At 34.2% G+C, this 19,706-nt stretch overlaps 1 protein-coding gene across 3 annotated transcripts in view; it reads left to right on the plus strand.

The window, feature by feature from the left end:
* Nucleotides 1-19,706, plus strand: part of CPNE8 (copine 8) — a 320,247-nt gene that overhangs the window by 29,725 nt on the left and 270,816 nt on the right. For all 3 annotated transcript variants that reach the window (XM_077870491.1, XM_077870492.1, XM_077870490.1), the window contains exons 2-3: nucleotides 3,706-3,746; nucleotides 4,998-5,044. In XM_077870491.1, coding sequence (XP_077726617.1) covers nucleotides 3,706-3,746; nucleotides 4,998-5,044 — 88 coding nt within the window. The remainder of the gene's footprint in view (nucleotides 1-3,705; nucleotides 3,747-4,997; nucleotides 5,045-19,706) is intronic.

Genomic DNA, 19,706 nt, shown 5'->3' on the forward strand with positions numbered 1-19,706 from the left:
AATGACATTTGAGAATAAAAACTATGATGGCCAAGAAAATGGTAATATTCATGACGGCCATTCAGTACAGTTCTGTGCTAATGATGGTATGAGAACTATCTTAAAATCATTTATTTCCAATCACTTGGAAATAAAATGAGAGCAGGCAGGGTTATAGGCTGAGCTAACTATTGTCATCAAGGGAGGTTAGCTTGATGCATCAGTTTCTGTTATGAGGATTAAATAGTTAAGGGGGGAGTCAGGGAAGCCTTTTTCCTAGATGGTCCTGGAAAGGTGTTACTAAATTCTCGCTTATCTACATTCCTATTTCAGGTTTCTTGTAAAACACACCTTTTCCATTAACCTGGTATTTTCATGTGGATTAGGGTTTAATTGATTGGGCCTTAGCTTTAGTGATGCTATTTCAATTGTATTCTTTTAAATCCAGGAATTTTTTTTTTAAAGATTTTTTTATTTATTCATGAGAGACAGAGAGAGAGAGAGAGAGAGAGAGAGGCAGACACAGGCAGAGAGAGAAGCAGGCTCCATGCAGGGAGCCCGATGTGGGACTTGATTCTGGGTCTCCAGGATTACGCCCTGGGCCAAAGTTGGAGCTAAACCACTGAGCCATCCAGGCTGCCCTAAAAACAGGAATTTTAACTGAAATTTGAGGATGAGTGATTACTAGAACAACTCAGGCAATTCACAGATTATAATTTTGATTAGGTTTTTTCTTCCTGCAAATTTTCTTACTCGTATACAGTATTTTTCCATAATTTCTTTTCAGGACTGTACTCTCTTCCTTGTTTTGGCTGCAGATTTACAGAATAGAAAGATGCATTCAGGATTTCTAACCTACTGTTGAAGTACAACATCACATTATAAAATTGTAGGCATCCTGGCTCAGGCAAATGACAACCCCCTGGAAGGAAGAGTAACTTTCCCACATAAAAGCTAATGAGTGGTGTGTGTGTGTGTGTGTGTGTGTGTTTACAGTGGCTCATGTAGGAAACAAAGATATTTTTCTGTGAATATTTACAATTATGTTTGGTCTTCTATTTGTTCTGTAGTCAGGATTGCTCTTAGTATTGGTCTTTGGATGGAAATTTTATTTTATACTCTAGTGACTTAACCAATAGGTATAATGGGGTGGGAGGAGGCTTTCCATATTTCCAACACTTACAGGAAAATAAGTTTTTTTTTCTGGACTTTTCCAGACAGTGTGGCATTTTGTGAAGAACGGAGAAGTTAGGTTCATAAGGGCTGACTCTACTGGATGAATCTGTACTGGGATGAGCGTGTTCTTACTCATTTATTCAGTCTCTGATTCTCAGCTTCGTTTCTTGTTTATAAAATAGCCTTCACAGTAAGACCTGTCTTATTTTACTTAATGTGAATGTGCTGTATTCCTACTAGAATGTTGAAAAAGTAAAAATCTTCATTTCTATCATCAACCCAAACTTTATGATGCATTTTGATAATCACTGGTCTTTGATAGTATATATACTATTAAAGGATGTTTGCCTTCCCAAACTTCGATGTTTGAATTTTATTGATGAAATTTGTTGTCAAGCGGCAATGAGGAAGTTTAATTACAAATTTCACGGGCTAATTTATAAAGAGATTATGGAGTTTTATTTCCTGTCATATATAGGATCTAAGGTTTTTTTTTGTTTGTTTGTTTATTTTTCACCTTACCATGTATATTATGGGTCATAATGGTTAGAAGAAACAATGTGACCTGTAGAGTCTATATGGTTAAAAATATTTATTGTTGATAGAAATCCATTATTCCTTATTTGAGGTTAAAATTATAGGTCTTTTAAAAAAGATGTATAGGCACTGCAATCACATTGTTTTTCTTTTAAATATGTGTATAACAAAATAGTTTTTGAGTCCAAATACATTGCAGTATTTTGCACTGTTATCTCCTAGATTATCATGAACTCTGAGAGAAAGAGCTGAATTACATTTTGTAAGGACACTAATGAGCAAGAGGCTGGGGATATGGGAGGGGTGAAGAAGTTCCACTTAAATGTATAACCACCCTTGTAAATATATATTGGATCAACTTTCCAAATGGAAATGCCTTAATTTACTGCTTGCTAACCATTGCTGGAGTCATAGTGTCTGCTTAGGGTACAGAAGGATTATTTTAATTTGATTTCTGACTAGTGGTCTTTGAAGCTGACTTAATTCCAAATATAAATATGTCTGATATTTTCTCTTCTTTTTAGGAATATTTCAAGACAGAATGTCATTTAAAACTTTTTTTTGGTCTGTGCTGCATTGTTCTGTTGACTATTTTTATTTTCTTACTGTATAGTGATTCCAGGGAAGCAGTAACTTTTGAGAACTTGAAGTAAGAAAGGATATCACATTGATATTAAAAAAAGCCTTTCAGGGATGCCTGAGTGGCTCAGTGGTTGAGCACCTGCCTTGGGCTCAGGTCATGATCCTGGGGTCCTGGTATTGAGTCCCCCATTGGGCTCCCTGCAGGGAGTTTATCCCTCTGCCTATGTCTCTACCTCCTTCCTCTGTCTCTCATGAATAAATAAATAAAATCTTTAAAAAGAAAAAAAGGCCTTTCAAATACCATGGGCAGTCAGATAAGTTCACATGAGCAATAGTCCTGGGTGGAGGAATAAGACAGTTTAAACATGAGATTTTTAGTATAAGTATTAAGCATAAAAATGTAATTTGTTCTTACAAGTTATTACTAATTAATAAAGGATGAATAAGGAGGACAAATTTAACTTTCGGAACATTCAAGTCATCATTCTAGGTTGCCAAATTTTTTCATACGAGGGTATAGCCTCAAATTATCACTTTTTAGAAAAAAAATCTGTCTTGGATGGAAATTTTTCCAATTGTCTTATTAATCAGGGCATACTGAATTAATTTTTTTGATTACTCAGGGTTATTGTTATGAGCATAAAGTGTAGGACTGCATTACTAGCATTGAAGGTCAACAGGATTCCCCAATACCAGAAGAATCCAGACTTTCACAGCTTCTGATTTTCCATTTTTATTCTGGTTTAGATATGGGACTATCTGTAAATGAGAATAAATAGATGCTAATAATGGCCTTGTCTACCTTTTAAATTTTTCTTCCGCTGAAAAAAATCTTAAATAAAGATATGTAGGTTCATTTTAAATTCCCAAACCACAGTAGCAACATAAAACTCCTCCAAATTGATATCACAGAAATGTCAATAGATATTGGTGCTTCACTGTTGCCTTCTAATTGTGTGGACTAATGTGATCATGGGCTCTGAATCTCAAAGAATTTTGCATCAGCAACAACCTACAATTCAATTCAGGAAACATTTCTGACCATCTGTATACTGATTAATGAAGGAATAAAAGGAAACTTGAAACAGTTAAATCTCTCAGATTTTAATCTTAGAATGTGGAGAGTCTTGTCATCACCCAGCTGCAGTACAAGGCTGAGCAAACAGGCCTCCCTCACCCCGGCTTCCTAAACCTAAGTGATATGTACTTAGAATAAGTATAAGCAGATCTTTAGCAAATTTTTATTTAGTCATGTATATATAGTATGCATATATTACACATATAACACACAATCCAGACATATATCACAGATATAATATATACTGTACATATATATTAAATGTATAATATATACAAAGTTGTATATATATTTATGTATTTGTAGAAATATTTTGTTCTTTTATTCATCTAACATTTTCCTTTATTCAACAGGAATCTTCTTGACAGAGACACATTCTCTAAATCTGATCCAAGTAGGTATCTATTACTTGCTTTATGAAGCAGTCTACTTATTTTTCCTACTTGATTTTTGCAAAAATTGTATGAAACTTACAGTCTTTGCTTAAATACTTGTTTTAAAGCACAGGAAGCAAGATGGGATGGCCTCAAGCCCTGCATTCTCATCTACGTGGGCAGTAGTCTAGCTAAGGAGAGGGAATCGCTTAGCACTTTGAGAATAAGATGGAAATGCAAATGTAAGATAGTTCACTTTGAAATTAAAACTTCATGGCATGGCTATATGATAGAAATATTTGAAAGGTGATCACAATAGGCTATAATGTTAAGTGATTTAGCCCCAGTGTTAAACTTTTCCTTCTTTTTTGTAAATAAAAGAGTATATAAAGGCATGCATAACTAAGGAAATATATATCATCTTGGATGAACTGAATTTTTTTGATTCCTAATTATGTATATTAAAAATTGGAGATAACCTGTAAAATAAAAAAGACAGTTTAAATTAGAAAACAGCAACAGTAATGTGTAAATCAACAAGTGTTTCAAATCTTCTAATAGAAATTTATATCCTGCCGCTCTCCATCCCTACAAATATGTGGGCAGATGTGGTTTAATTAGAGGGGGAGGTTTTGGGAGATGTTAGCATTCTTGAGGTAGTCACTGGGGAAAAGACATTACAATTTGTGAGTTTTTAAAATTCCTGGGGCTCACTTGACAAATGAGTGGGACTTTTTAAAATCCCTTAATCTTTACCCTAAAGACTTCATTTCTCTTTTTGTGAGTTCCTCTTGTGGTTGACAGGATTTCTTATGTGTTTACAGATATTGAGGGAGGGAGTTGCAAATATTAAATGTAGAGTATGATATACTCCATCCTCCTCCTTGTGATGGCTTTGTGCATTGTGGATATCTTAGGAAGAGATTGACTTATGTCTAATTACATATTGAAATATTTCAAACAGTTAAATTATAGTTAAAAAGTTTATATATATATCTGTAGCATAATGTAGATGAAGAAATTAGCAAATAATTATCATATGTTTTCATGCCTAGGTCTATACATGTTAGGCTCTAAAGATCTGATGTAATTTTTTGTTTCTTTACAAATTTTTTAGTTATTTCATGTTTTACTAGTGATTTTCTTACAAGAGTAAGGCTAGGAATTAGGAAATCATTTTGATGTCGCTTTTAGACAGCTGAAAAATAAATTGTATCCATTCATATATTTATAAAAAGATATTCATATATTTACTTTTTGATCTTTTGTAGTTTGTGTCTTATATGTACAAGGAGTTGGAAATAAAGAATGGAGAGAGGTAAGCATTAAAAATTTTTAAAATATCATTGTGCTGGAAAATATGGTATAAATTACAGTTTGGTCAGGATGGTACTTCCATGATTTTTAGTCTTCTTCAACACAAAGATTGCATTTTTTTTAGTTTATGAAAGTAATCTTTGTGTTTGTTTTTAATAACCCTCAATGTTTGTATGATTTATGACCTTCCTTTAGAATATTTTGGCCTTGAAACTTGTATTTTCCTCAGTCTAAAGTAAATTTAATGTGTTGCAATCCTTACAAAATTGAAGTCTAGACTTAGTCTCACTTTTAGAGGTCAACTGCTGATTTTTATGAAATATTGTGTTTTTTTAAGAGATTTTATTTATTATTCATGAGAGACACACAGAGAGAGGCAGAGACACAGGTAGAGGGAGAAGCAGGCTTCATGCAGGGAGCCTGATGTGGGACTTGATCCCGGGACTCTGGGATCACACTCTGAGCTGAAGGTAGAAGCTCAACCACTGAGCCACCCAGGCATCCCAAAATATTGCTTTAAAGGGTTTTAAGTGTGGTACTTGATATCAACTATCACCTGAATTTTGCCAGTTAGTAACTTATTATTTGAAAATAAAGTAGAAACGTAGTTTCCTAATACAAGCATATTTTGTTTAATGAAATAAAAGAAATAAAAGCAAGGAGGCAGAACCGTTATTTCAGTTAATTTATATTCTAGAATATCTCCATGTTCTTCAAATGGAAGGATGATTACCAAAGGGGAGGGAGACATATTAAAATAGGAGGTATTTCTATCTGCTTGTAGTTGCTGGTTATCCCAGGAAGTTAGTACATTGTTTTAATGAGGTTACAGTTTCTGGTGAGATTTCCCCAGTGAGATTTGTGCTATTTGTTGCCATAGATTGCTTTGCAGCCAGCCATCTTACCAGTGTGTCTCAACTGTGAGATAGAGGTAAGAATAGGTCATTGTAATTTATTCTCAAAACCGGCAGAGTAAACCAATTCAAAAATTGTCCCTACTGATAATGGGTCAGTGGGATACTGAGTACCAGTTTCCCATATTTAATTGCTTCTAGACATTTCCATATGGTTATTTGAGCTTTATGTCAAATTTGACATATCCGAATGTAAACTCAGCTCTACCCTATGGCTGTTGCTTCTTTGTTCCACGTATAGCTAATAATATCACCAGCCAAAATACCAAACTGCGACTTTTGCAGTCATCCTTGACTTTTTTCCCTTACCTTCCTTATTGATCAGTTTTCCAGGGGTGTGAATTATCTTTGGTTAAAAAAAAAAAGTCTCAAATGAGCCACCTCTTTCACCCAGACCTATGTTATCTTTTGTCCTCTCTGTTAGAACATTCTCTTGAGTCCATACTCCTCTCTCTTGTTTCTCTAATTATTCCTTTGATTATTTTTCAAAACGATATGGTGTCTCTTGTCATTTGCTCTAAAATTCCCTTTCTGTAAGCCCTGGGGCAATCCAGTGCAACTCCTGACTGACCATAGGGGTCAGGCTAGCTGGGAATGGACACTTGCTAGAAGTGTTTAGAAAATAACATTACTTGAGGGACCAATACAGGAACTGAGATAAATATTCATAAGGTACTGGACCAGGCCTCTGGACCAACACAGATCCCTAGTGATGAGGTTTTCCTATCACCTACACAAGATCTTTGATGATCATAATGACTAACTACTATTCTCAGCCTTTTAGGCATATTGACTAATTTCTTGTTTGCACAATAACCTTAAGAGAAGATGCTATTGCAATCCTTTTTTTACCTGAGGAAACTGAAGCACAGAAAGCTTAAGTGACAGGATGAAAGTTACCCAGTTATCACTAACAAAGTGGGGATTTTAACCCCAACCATCTGGCTCCAGAGCTATTGCTGTTAGATCACCTTGCTTTGCAGAATTCTGATCTGATCCCAACATTCACATTCTGGTTTTATTAATGGAAGGAAATTCTGTAAATTGATTTTTGGGCTTTATTCTTACTTATTTAACCTTGCCTCTGAATGATATAGGAAAGAAGGCCTATTGTGTAGGGAAAACAGCATAATAATAAAACAGAAAACAATATTCTGCTTGTTTATTTTTTTTTTTCTCCTTGAAGGAGTAAAAAGAGCTAGTAAGGGGGAATAATACTCAAAGAGGGTATAAAAACAAAGTAGAAATTGAGAAAGTGATGAGAAATAGGACCCAGAGTTATAGTGTGGATAGGAACAGATGGATGAAGATGAAGAGAAACCAGTTAAGAGGCAATTTCAATAGACAGCATTTCAAAAGAATTAAAAGTGTTAAAAACTGGAGCATAGTCTGGAAGAATAGAAAGAAAGTGCCAGATGTAAGAGACAAGCATTTAGGAGCTAAATCCATTGTATTTAGCAGCTAATTGTGCTTGCTGGATGAAGGATAGGTGTGAAAAAAATTAAACACATTATATATATTGTTAAATCACCACAAAACCATTTGAGAAAGACAGTTTCTTTAGTTTTCTTTAAAGGCTTTATTTATTTATTCATGATAGACACACAGAGAGAGGCAGAGACATGGGCAGAGGGAGAAGTAGCCTGCAGGAGCCTGATGCAGGACTCCATCCAGGGACCCCAGGACCACACCCTGAGCCAAAGGCTGATGCTCATCCACTGAGCCACCCAGGTTCCTGACAATTTCCTTATTTTTAAAAAACTTATTTTTATTTAGATTCAGTTTGCCAACACAGAGTGTAACAACCAGTGCTCATCCTATCAAGCCGACAGTTTCCTTATTTTGAGACAAGTGATGTAGTAGTTAAGGGAATGCACTCGACCTCTCAGTGTCTGTTTCCTCATCTGCGGTGTAAGCAATGATATGATTTTAGCTCATATAGTGGTTGTAAAGATCCAGTATGAACCCTCTGATAACAGTGTCTGGCACACAGGAAACATAATATGATTAAGGATAGAGTGGGACTCTAAGACATCAAAAAACTTGTACAAGGATAACAAAATTAGTCAGGTAAGTAAATTCCTGCATTATAAAATTCTGTAAAATTCATTGCACAAGCCCAGCAGTTGATGGGAAAATGACCTATGGGATTTACTTGGCCTCAAACCTAATATGAAGCAGTGGTGTTACACAGCTGCTAAAAAGCTAATGCAATCTGAGGATGCATTGATGGATGTGCAGTGCTTACATCAAAGGAGATAATGCTATTATGTTGAACTACATGAAATTGTCATTTTTGTAGGTCAAAAATGGTTGAGTGTTGGCAGTTTCACGTGATTCAATCAAATGCTATTGTATTTTGCTCTGGTGTGAGCAGATCTGCAGTGTGACTTGTTTCGTTCTTGAAGACCATCAAAACGCCAACCGTGTATTTTAGGAGGGCTAGCATCTTGAAGGGAGGGATAGAAGCTATCCCACATGAATAAAGGAATGTTGAATCTAAAAAAATGCAAAGACTCTGACTAGTCATAATAAATGTCTTCAAACTCTTAACGGTATTTTCAGTTAGAAACGGGAGTACACTCACTTGATATTGAAACAAAAAAGGAGGAAACAAAAAATGTGGCTGAGAGGATGAAGAGATAAAGAGATGTTGTTTTATCCACTGTGAGGAAGACCTTTGTAACATTTAGCATATTCCACGGTGGAATGGGTTTCCTGGAACTGTGTGCTGTTCCAGGATGTCCTGTTTCTGAAAGTATCCAAACAGGAGCCAGACTAATTAATCAGGAGTGAAATTGGACTCAATAACTCCTAATTTCCTTACAACCTGCTTTTTTATGAGTCTATAGAGTTCAAAAGAGTTTTCTAGTTGTTTTATCAGCTCTTCCAACTATTTTTCAAGTATTGAACATTATTTTACAAGATAACAGCAAAAAAACCACTCTGGTAACTACGCTCAGGATATTTGGAATCAGACAAGTAAAACAGTATTATTAATACTTTATTAATAGCTTTAAATATATCCACCCATTTATCAATTTGACATTTTTTGGGGTGCCTGTTATGTAGCTGTAGTGGTGGAAAATGTTTTAAAGCAGACAGTATTCTTCCTCAAGGAGCATCTAATATATTTGGAGAATGTCACCAGCAACTCCTGTGTGTCTACACTACCACTGCACTGATTTAGGTTTCAACACTATGTCAGTAATAGAGTGGTTGGTTGTCTTTGTGTTTGAATTTAGTTGTATTCTGGACAAGTATGTGGTAACTAGCTATATGATTTTATGTTCTGGGATAAATTACCTTTAGATAGTAAGAAGTAATAAAAAAAAAGAAAAAAGAGCTGAAACTGTGTTGAAACAAAGGCTCCAAATGAAGAGGTAGAAAAAAATATTTAAAATTGATCTGTTGAAATCTGCAATTTTAAAATTATATCTGACACTGTTAGAATTACCTGCATGTCTTCTATAAATTCTAATGATTGTGAATTATCAAAAGCTCTTGAAGTAATTGATCTTTTAAAACTAAAATTATATTTCAGTGCCTAACAATTTTGGTGCTAAAAATGATGCTTAAGTGCCACAAATCATGAAAATATGAAAACCTCTTAGTGGCAAGTGGAAATGGGAAAGTATTATCCCTGAGGATGCGCACTTCACTTTGAGAGGTTCTGAAAATGTTGCAATTAACTTATTTGAGTTAAATTTTAGTTGTCCATAGGCACTCTATTTTGTGAATTACTCTTAAACATTGAGAATTATAGAGTTGGTTTTAGATTCTCTAAGTTAGTATGTGATGACAAAAAGGAAAGTGAAGTTTATATAATTCACAGCGATCATGGTTTGACGGTAAATCTACTGCCACCTGTTGATTACTATAGTTTGACATTGTCTCTGCTTCTGAGCCATTCCTCTCCATACTGAATCATATATGTATAATATATAAACACACAAACATATTCAGAAAGGATGAGAATATTGTTCACAGTCCAGCTTAAATGGTACCTTACCTCTCAGACTTTTCTGTTTCGCGACTAGAACTTCCACCTTGCACCATTAAAATCCTATAATTTCTATATCTTTCTCATAGTCCTTGTCACTTTCTACTTTATATCATTCAACACACATCAAGGTCTTTTTTGTGAACTTATTCCCTTAACTTAGTGCTCCGTTAAGGTCAACCTCCTGCACTATAGCATTTAAGATAGGGCTTTGTTCTTAGAAGGTGCCAGTTAATATTTGTTGGAAGGATAAATTTGAGGAGACCCTCAAATTTAGGCACACACTTAACTCTCATGGTTTCAAAATTAGGAGTTGGAAGAAGGTCATTTGGTATGAAGGTCACGTTTTTCAAATGAGAACATTTGTGTGGTATACTAACTAGTTATGAGAGCCCAGGATTTGTTCTGCAGCTCCTTATCATGACTTTTAACTACATATTTTGGAACTTGAATTAAACAGCATCCATGTAAAATATATACAGTCCTTGAAGCTTAAGGGGCACTGATTTCATTCTCTCCTTTTTTGTCTTATAGGAATACTAGAGTGAACCATCTAAGGTTATTGATACAGGACAGAAAACTCCCCACAATCTTTAGGCAGGCACTGTTGCTCAGCCTCGGAGGAGGGTCCTATATGACACTGCCTTCCCATATAGGATTCATGATGCAGAGCAAATGAACATGTCTGTTTTGTTTAGTTTGCTTTTCTCTTTTTTAAAAGAAATATCCTAATGACTGAATACTGTGAAACATTCAATCTGCAGAGATTATATTCTTCTCATAGACATTTAAAGGATTCTCACAATATATATCTTGACTTCACTGCAATTCAGTGAGGCGATTGTAACAGAAGACATTTGAAGTTCTCTTACAGGAACACTTGTGTGGCCTGTGGTTGAAAGAATTTTGTAATACCAAAATCTTCTCTGATACATGTAGTCAGTCTTAAGGCATTACTATTTTAGCAAAAATATTTTGTGTGCCCCTCAGGAAAATACTCTATACATTTGCGTTCCCAAAGTCAGACATACTAGTTTTGGAAAGAGATCTTTGAGCCTTGAAGTCTCTTTGTTTAGAAAAGGACATGAAGTAGTTTTACAAATATTCCTGGCTACAGATGATTAGAAGCTGTGGCTTAATTTAAGTTGTCCTTTCTTTATATGACTCAGTTAAAGTCTTTTAACTCTATGAATATACTGTGACTAATTGAATGAGAATCATACTTCCAATAGAATTTTGCTGGTTATTACTTGAAAAACAAATCCAGAATAATTTTGGTCTCTTGAATTATTTTTTTCAGGAAAGAGATTATTGAGATATAATTGATGTGTAACATTATATAAGTTTGGAATGTACAATGTAGTAATTAGATATATGTATATATTGCAAAATGATTACTAAAATGAGTTAACCCATCTATCATCTATCTATCATCTATCATCTATATATTTGTGTGTGTGTTGTGATGAGAACTTTAAAAATCTATTCTCTTAGCAGCTTTCAGATATTTAATATAGTATTATTAACTACAGTCACTATGTTGTACATCACATTTTCAAAACTTATTCATTTTATGACTGGAACTCTGTACCCCTTAGACCACTTTTGTCCATTCCTGCTTCCCCTGGCCACTGCAAATCTCACCTGTTTCTATGAGTTTAGTTTTTTTAGATTCCACATGTAACTGAGATCACATAGTATTTATCTTTTTCTGACTGACTTATTTCACTTAGGATAATGCCCTTAAATTTCATCTATGTTGTTTTGCAAATGGCAGAATTAATTCCCTTTTTATTATGGCTGAATTTCTGTTCTGTTTTTAATATACCTTTTTATTGAAATTAAAACACACCCAAATAAGGGGGAAAAGAATACAACACAATAATTTATTAAATGTGAATACATAATGTAACCACCACCTAGATCAATAAATAGAACCTTCTAGTAATCCAGCAATTCTGATTGTGTCCTTCTCTTCTCCCAACTTAAACCACTATCTTGGCTTCTAACACTATAGAGTAATTTTTTCCATTCTTACGCCTTATATAAATAGAATGACATAGTATATATTTATTTGTGTCTAGTTTCTTTAACTCACAATTATGCTTTGATAGTCTTTCCATGCATGTGGTAATAAATACTTTGGTTTTATTTTTTGCCGTATGGTTTTCTATTTTATGAATATACCCCAATTTATTTATCCATTCTACTCTGGATAGACATTTGGGTCGTTCCCAGTTGTTGCATATTATGATTAACTGATTAGAACATTCTTGTGCTTCTCTCTTTTTTTTAAAAAGCTGTTTATTTATTTATTCATGAGAGACACACAGAGAGAAGCAGAGACATAGGCAGAGGGAAAAGTAGGCTCCCTGTGGGGAGCCTGATGTGGGACTCAATCAATCCCTGGAGGCTGGGATCATGCCCTGAGCCAAAGGCAGATGCTCAACCACGGAGCCACCCAGGCATCCCTATTTATATATTTCTTCTTCTTTTTTTTTTTTTTAAGATTTTATTTATTTATTCATGAGAGATGCACACACAGAGAGGGAGAGAGAGAGAGAGAGAGAGAGAGAGAGAGAGTCAGAGACGCAGGCAGAGGGAGAAGAATGCTCCATGCAGGGAGCCTGACGTGGGACTCGATCCTGGGTCTCCAGGATCACACCCTGAGCTGAAGGCAGTGCTAAACCACTGAGCCACCCGGGCTGACCTATATTTATTATTCTTATTGTTTGTATATGTAGGAGTAAAATTTCTAAGCCATAGGTTATATATATTTTCATTTTTTAAAAATTTAGATATAATTGACATATAACATTATATTAGTTTAAGGTATAGCATAATAATTCTATTTTTATATATATTGTGAAATGATTACCACGATAAATCTCATTAACATCTGTCACCACATATAGCTACAATTTTTTCCCTTGTGATAGGAATTTTTAAGATTTACTCTTTTAGCAACTTTCAAATACACACATTATTTTGTTACTAACTATAGTCACCATGCTGTGCATTATATCCCATGATCTATTTATTTTGTAACTGAAGTTGGTACCTTTTGACCTCCTTCACTCATATTTTTTCACACCCCACCCTTGCCTCTGGCAGCAACCACCAATGTGTTCTCTGTATCTATGAGTGTTTTTTAAAAATTTTAATTAATTAATTTTTTTTTTACATTTTTAAAATTTAAGTTCAGTTTGCCAACATACAGTGTAGCACCCAGTGCTCATCCCATCAAGTGCCCCCCTGAGTGCCCAGTACCCAGTTTACCCCATCCCCCATCCTTCTCCCCTTCTACAACTCTTGGTTTCCCAGAGTCAGAAGTCTCTCATGGTTTGTCTCCCTCTCTAATTTTTCTCACTCAGTTCTCTTCCCTTCCCTTGTAATCCCTTTCACTATTTCTTATATTCCACGTATGAGTGAAACCATATGATGATTGTCCTCCTCCAATTGACATCTTTCACTCAGCATAATACCTATGAGCTTTTAAAGTTTATTTAAAAAGTATTCTACATATAAGTGAGATCATAGAATATTTGTCGTTGGCTTATTTAACTTAACGTAATGCCCTCATGGCATTCATGTTGCCACAAATGGCATGATTTCCTTATTTTTTATGGCTGAATAACATTCTAATACATATAAATTAGAATATTATATATATAGAGATATATACTATTATATGTAGAATAGTATAATGTTAGATATAGAATATATAGATATATAGAGATGTCACTTCTTTATCCCTTCATTCATTGATGGACATTTATGTTGTTTTCATATCTTGGCTATTGTAAATAATGCTGCAATGAACATATCTTTTTGAGTTAGTATCTTTGTTTTCTTTGGGTAAATACCCAGAAATAAAATTGCTGCATCATATGGTAGTTCTGTTTTTAATTTCTTGAGGATCTTACATATTGTTTTCCATAGTGACTGCACTAGTTTACAGTCCTACCAAGATGCACAAGGGTTCCCCTCTTATCCACGTCCTCCCCAATACTAGCAATTTCTTAATTTTTTGATAAGACCATTCTGACAGGTGTAAAGTGATACTCGCTGTAGTTTTTATTTGCATCTCCCTGATGGGTTAGTGTTGTTGGGTGCCTTTTTTTGCACCTATTGGCCATCTGTGTGTCTTTGGAAAAAAATGTCTGTTTAGATAGATCCTCTGCCTATTTTTTAATTGGATTAATTTTTTTTCTTTTTTACTATTGAGTTAAATGAGTTCTTTATATGTTTTGGATCCTAGTCACTTATCAGGTATATGATTTGTAAACATTTTCTCCTATTCAGTAGGTTGTCTTTTCAATTTCTTGATGGCTTCCTTTGCTGTGCAGAAACTTTTAAGTTTGATGCATTCTCATTTGTTTATTTTCGATTTTTTGTTTGGTTGAAAAAATTATCACCAAGACCTGTGTCAGGTTGCTTACTGCCTCTGTTTTCTTCTAAGAATCTTATGGTTTCGGGTCTTACATTCAAGTCTTTAATCTATTTTGGATTAGTTTTTGCATATAGTATAAGAGTTTCATTCTCTCGCATTTGACGGTCCAGTTTTCCCATGGTTTATTGGAGAGACAATTCTTTCCGCATTGTTTATTCTTGGCTCCTTTGTTGTAAATTAATTGATACACATAGGTTGATTTCTGGGCTCTTTATTCTGATCTATTGGGTTTTGTATCTGTTTTTATGCCAGTACTATACTGTTTTGATTACTAACTTGGTAATATAGTTTGAAATCAGGGATTGTGATGCTTCCATTGGTGTGCATATTTTCATTTTCAGTACATACCGCCAAATCATTTTCCATCTGCCATTCTTATGGCGGAGCATTCTTGTTAATGCTTTCTATTGTTAAGTTTTTTTTTTTTTAATTTTTATTTATTTATGATAGTCACAGAGAGAGAGAGAGAGAGGCAGAGACACAGGCAGAGGGAGAAGCAGGCTCCAGGCACTGGGAGCCCGATGTGGGACTCGATCCAGGGTCTCCAGGATCGCGCCCTGGGCCAAAGGCAGGCGCCAAACCGCTGCGCCACCCAGGGATCCCTGTTAAGTTTTTTTTTAAATGTTTCCATTCTGGTTAGTGTGCAAAGGTATCTTGTTTGGATTTTAACTTCCTGCTATCTGACTGAGCATCGTTTAGTAGGCCTAGTGATCATTTGGCTATCTTTTATGATGGGCATGCTCAGCTGTTTTTCCAATTATTGATTTTTAGGAGTTATTTATATCTTTAGGATAGGAATTTTTGTTGCTAATAAGTCTGGCAAATGTCTCCTTTTGTAGCATTGTTTTTTACTCTCTGAGCTCTGTATTTTGGTGAACAGAAGTTCTTTTTTAAAAAATATATTTTATTTATTTATTCATGAAAGACACGCAGAGAGAGAGAGAGAGAGAGAGGCAGAGACATGGTTAGAGAGAGACGCAGGCTCCATGCAGGGAGCCTGATGTGAGACTCGATCTTGGGATTCCAGGATCACGCCCTGGGCCGAAGGCAGGCACTCAACCTCTGAGCCACCCAAGCATCCCAGAAGTTCTTAATTTAGGTCAACATAGTAGTGTATTCCTTTATGAGCTGTGCTTTTGTTTTGTTTTAGAATACTTTCTTATTTGAAGGCCATGAAGATGTTCCTCAATGTTATATTCTAGAAGTTTTATTGTTTTAACTTTCATATTTAGATTTATACTTCCTCTGAGATTAATTTTTGGATATGGCTTGAAGTAAAATTTACTTTGATTCCATGTGGTATCTAATTGACCCAGGAGCATTTATTAAAGAGATTTCCTTTTCCTACTGTGCAATCATATCACCATTATCATAAATGAAATGACTATATGTGAGGGCCGTTTTTGATTTCTATTATGGTATACTTTGTTTTAATAACTAAATCTGGTTGTTGGTGCTTTGTAGTTTTTTTTTTTTTCCCCAAGATTTTCAATGCCAAGGGTTAGCATTTTTTTTTTCTTGTAAAGGACCAGATATAAATAAGAGATTCATAAATATTTTAGGCTAGATGGCCCTATGGTCTCTCTAGCCAATGTAGCATGAAAGCAGCCATGGACAATACATGAATGCTTGATTATGGCTATGCTTCAATGAATCTTAATTTATGAAACAGGCAGCAGGCCAGATTTGGCTCAGGGGCCGTAATTTTCTGAACCCTGCTCTAGGATATTCTTAGGTCTTTACCTTTCTACAGAAATTTTGGAATTTATTTCCTACTTCATACATACATATGCACATGAGCATGCACACACACAGAGACACACTGAGATCTGAGATTGTGTTGAAACTGTAGATCAAGTTCAGAGAATTGAAATATGTAAAATAGTATGCCTTATGATGTATGAAAATGGATATCCCTCTAATTATTTTTCTTTAGTTTCTTTTAATATGTTATAGTATTTTTATGTAGAGCTCTTGTATATCTTTAGTTGGATTTCATTTTAACAACTTAATATTTTTTATTTTAATGTAACAGTATTTTTCATTTTTTTATTGAGATATATAAAATATAATTTGTTTTTTGGGTAATAACTGAAGTGACATTGCTCAATTTACTAATGATAGTTTGTAGAGTCTTAAAATTATCTGCATAAATTATGCTGATCTGCACATTAGAGTTTTATTTTTTCCTATCTAATCATGATATTTATTGCACTACAAGTACTTCTTGTACAGTGTTGAATAAAGGTGGCATTAGGAAGCATCCTTGTTTTATTCCTGAGCTTAAGGGTCAAGTTTTCATGTATGCATCTTTTGAGATGCTTGTATGATTTTTCTTTATTTTGTCAATGTGGTGAATTACATATTGGGTTTTCAGTTAAAGTAAATATTATTTCTGGAATAAAACCCATTGATTCATAATGTTTTACCTTTTAAATATATTATGTGCTATGCTTTGCTAATATGTATTAGAATTTTGAATTTATGCTATGAGTGATACTGATCTATAAATTTCCTTTCTTGTCATAGACTTCAGATTTTGTTACTTAGGTTAGGTAGGCTTCTTAAATGTGCTTGAAAGTAGTTTTCCACTTTTTCTGTTCTCTGAGAGAATATATGAAAAGTTAAAGTCATATCTTAATTAAAATGTTTTGAACATTTTGCTGTTAAAGCATTCTTAGCCTAGATATTTCTTTGTGGGATATTTTAACTTCAGATTCATTTCCTTTCTTACGTGTATGTTTACTCAAGATCTCCATTTCCTCTTCTGTCAGTTTTGTATGCTATGTTCTTCCACGAATTAATTAGTCTTGCCCAAATTCTCAAATTTATTGGCACAAAGTTTCTTATAATATACTGTTATGTTTAATTTCTGTATGATTTATAATGATGCTCTTTTTATTTTTTGATATTGATGATTTGCATTTTCTCTCTTTTCTCCCTCTTGATTAAGGTTAACAATCTTGATTAAGGTTAAGGTTTATCAGTTTTATTAGTCTTCTCAAAGAGTCTACATTTGCTTTTATTGATTATTTTATTTAGTTTTTTTAAAGTTTATTGATTATTGCAATAATCTTTGTTACTTTTCCCCACATTTTGGGGATTTAATTTGTTGTTCTGTTTCTAAATTCTGTTTCTAAACATTTATTTTTAGTCATCTGTCTTTTCTATTATATGCATTTTAGGCTACAATTTTTTAGTTGTACTTTTGTTAACTTTTAGATTCAAACTTTTTAAAATTTTGAAACTATCTTATATTTATAGAAAGTTGAAATATAAAAATGTTTTTCCTTTGGACTATTTGAGAATAAGTTGCCAACATGATGACCCATAGCCCTTGAATATTTTTTTGCACAAAGGATATTCTCCTACATAGCCATAATATAATACTGAGACAGGGAATTAACATTGACATGTTACTACCATCAAATCATAAGATCAGTTTTCAGCATTTGTCCCAATAATATGTTTTACAGCAGATGGATTCCATTCAGAATTACATGTTGCAGTAGTTGTCATTTTTTTGGGTTTCTTTTGATCTTGAATACTTCCCTCATCTTTCCTTACCTTTGTTGACCTTGACACTTTTGAAAATGAAATGTTCCCTACATTATAGAATTTCTCTTATTTTGATTTTGTGGAATATTTTCTCTCATGTGCAACTTTGGATGAAATATCACAGAGGTGATAACTGTGTGCTCTTGTTGTATCATATCTGGTGTCACAGGATTTTGATATGTCTCAGTTTTGGTTAGGTTAATTTTGCTCACTTGATTAAAGTAATGTCTGCTAGCTTTCTCCACCAAAAAGTTACAGTCCTTTTTTTAGTTAATATTTTGGGGGAAGACTCTGGGAATTATGTTAGGAAAGTAGTTGATGAGTGTGTGGGGAGATGGGTTTGAGAGTATATAAATATCTCCTTCCTCATTAGACTTTTAATTTATTAATTTATTTTATAAGCATAGACTCACTGTTTATTCTTTTTCAATGGATTTTTATATATTACTGTTTATTTGGGAGCTCAAATTTTCACAAATTTGACAAATTGGAGCACCTTCAAGTGGGCTTCTGTGTGTTTTAAAAAATGCCACTGTCAAAATACAAATCAAAACTAGTGAGATACCACTTCACACTGGTTAGAATGGCTAAAATGAACAACTCAGGAAACAACAGATGTTGGCGAGGATGTGAAGAAAGGGGGAAACTTCTTCCACTGTTGATAGGAATGCAAACTGATGCAGCTACTCTGGGAAACAGTATAGAAATTCCTCAAAAAGTTAGGAATAGAGCTACCCTACAACCCAGCAATTGCACTACAATGTATTTATCCAAAGGATACAAACATAGTGATTCAAAGGGGTACATGCACCTCAGTGTTTGCAGTGGCAATGTTCACAATACCCAAAATATGGAAAGAGTCCAGATGTCCATTGACAGATGAATGGATAAGGAAAATGTGATATATCAAAAAAGAATGAAATCTTGCCATTTGCAATGACATGAATGGAGCCAGAGTGTATTCTGCTGATTGAAATAAGTCAGTTAGAGAAAGACAAATACCATATGACTTCATGCATATGTTGAATTTAAGAAACAGAACAGATGAACATAGAGGAGGGAAGGAAAAATAAAATAAGATGAAAATTGAGAGGGAGGCAAACCATAAGAGATGCTGAACTCTAAGAAAAACTGAGGGTTACTGGAGGGGAGGTTGTAGGGGAAAACAGATAACTGGGTGATGGACACTAAGGAGGGCACTTGACGTAATGCACACCGGATGTTATATGCAACTGATGAATCACTACATTATACCTCAGAAACTAATAAAAAAAAAGACAAAGTCTACTTAAATAAACAAATAAATAAATAAATAAATAACCCCCTGTCATTCTTTCGGCAGTTCTTTACTTCCAGAAGCAGGATGTTTAGGACTTTTACTTTTTCTCTGGAACTATTTCCCAAATTCTACTTCACATGATATTTGAATAGTTAATCTGGAACTATTTCCCAAATTCTACTTCACATGATATTTGAATAGTTAATCTGGCTTTCTTTTCTTTAATGTTTGCACATTTAGTCTTTTTTCTCCTGGATTTACTTTTTAGTTTTCTTGTGTTTTTGTACTTAAAGTGTGTTTCCAGTAAGCAGCAGACACTTGGGCTTAAAAATAAATCTACACCAATAATATTTATTTTATTGGAAGTGTTAGGTTATTTACAATTAGTGGGATTGCCAATATATTTCAGTTTAAATCTGCCTTTTACTGTTTCTTTTTTACTTTTTAAATTTTATT

This window comes from Canis aureus, chromosome 25 (assembly GCF_053574225.1).
Source record: "Canis aureus isolate CA01 chromosome 25, VMU_Caureus_v.1.0, whole genome shotgun sequence".
Lineage (NCBI taxonomy): Eukaryota > Metazoa > Chordata > Mammalia > Carnivora > Canidae > Canis > Canis aureus.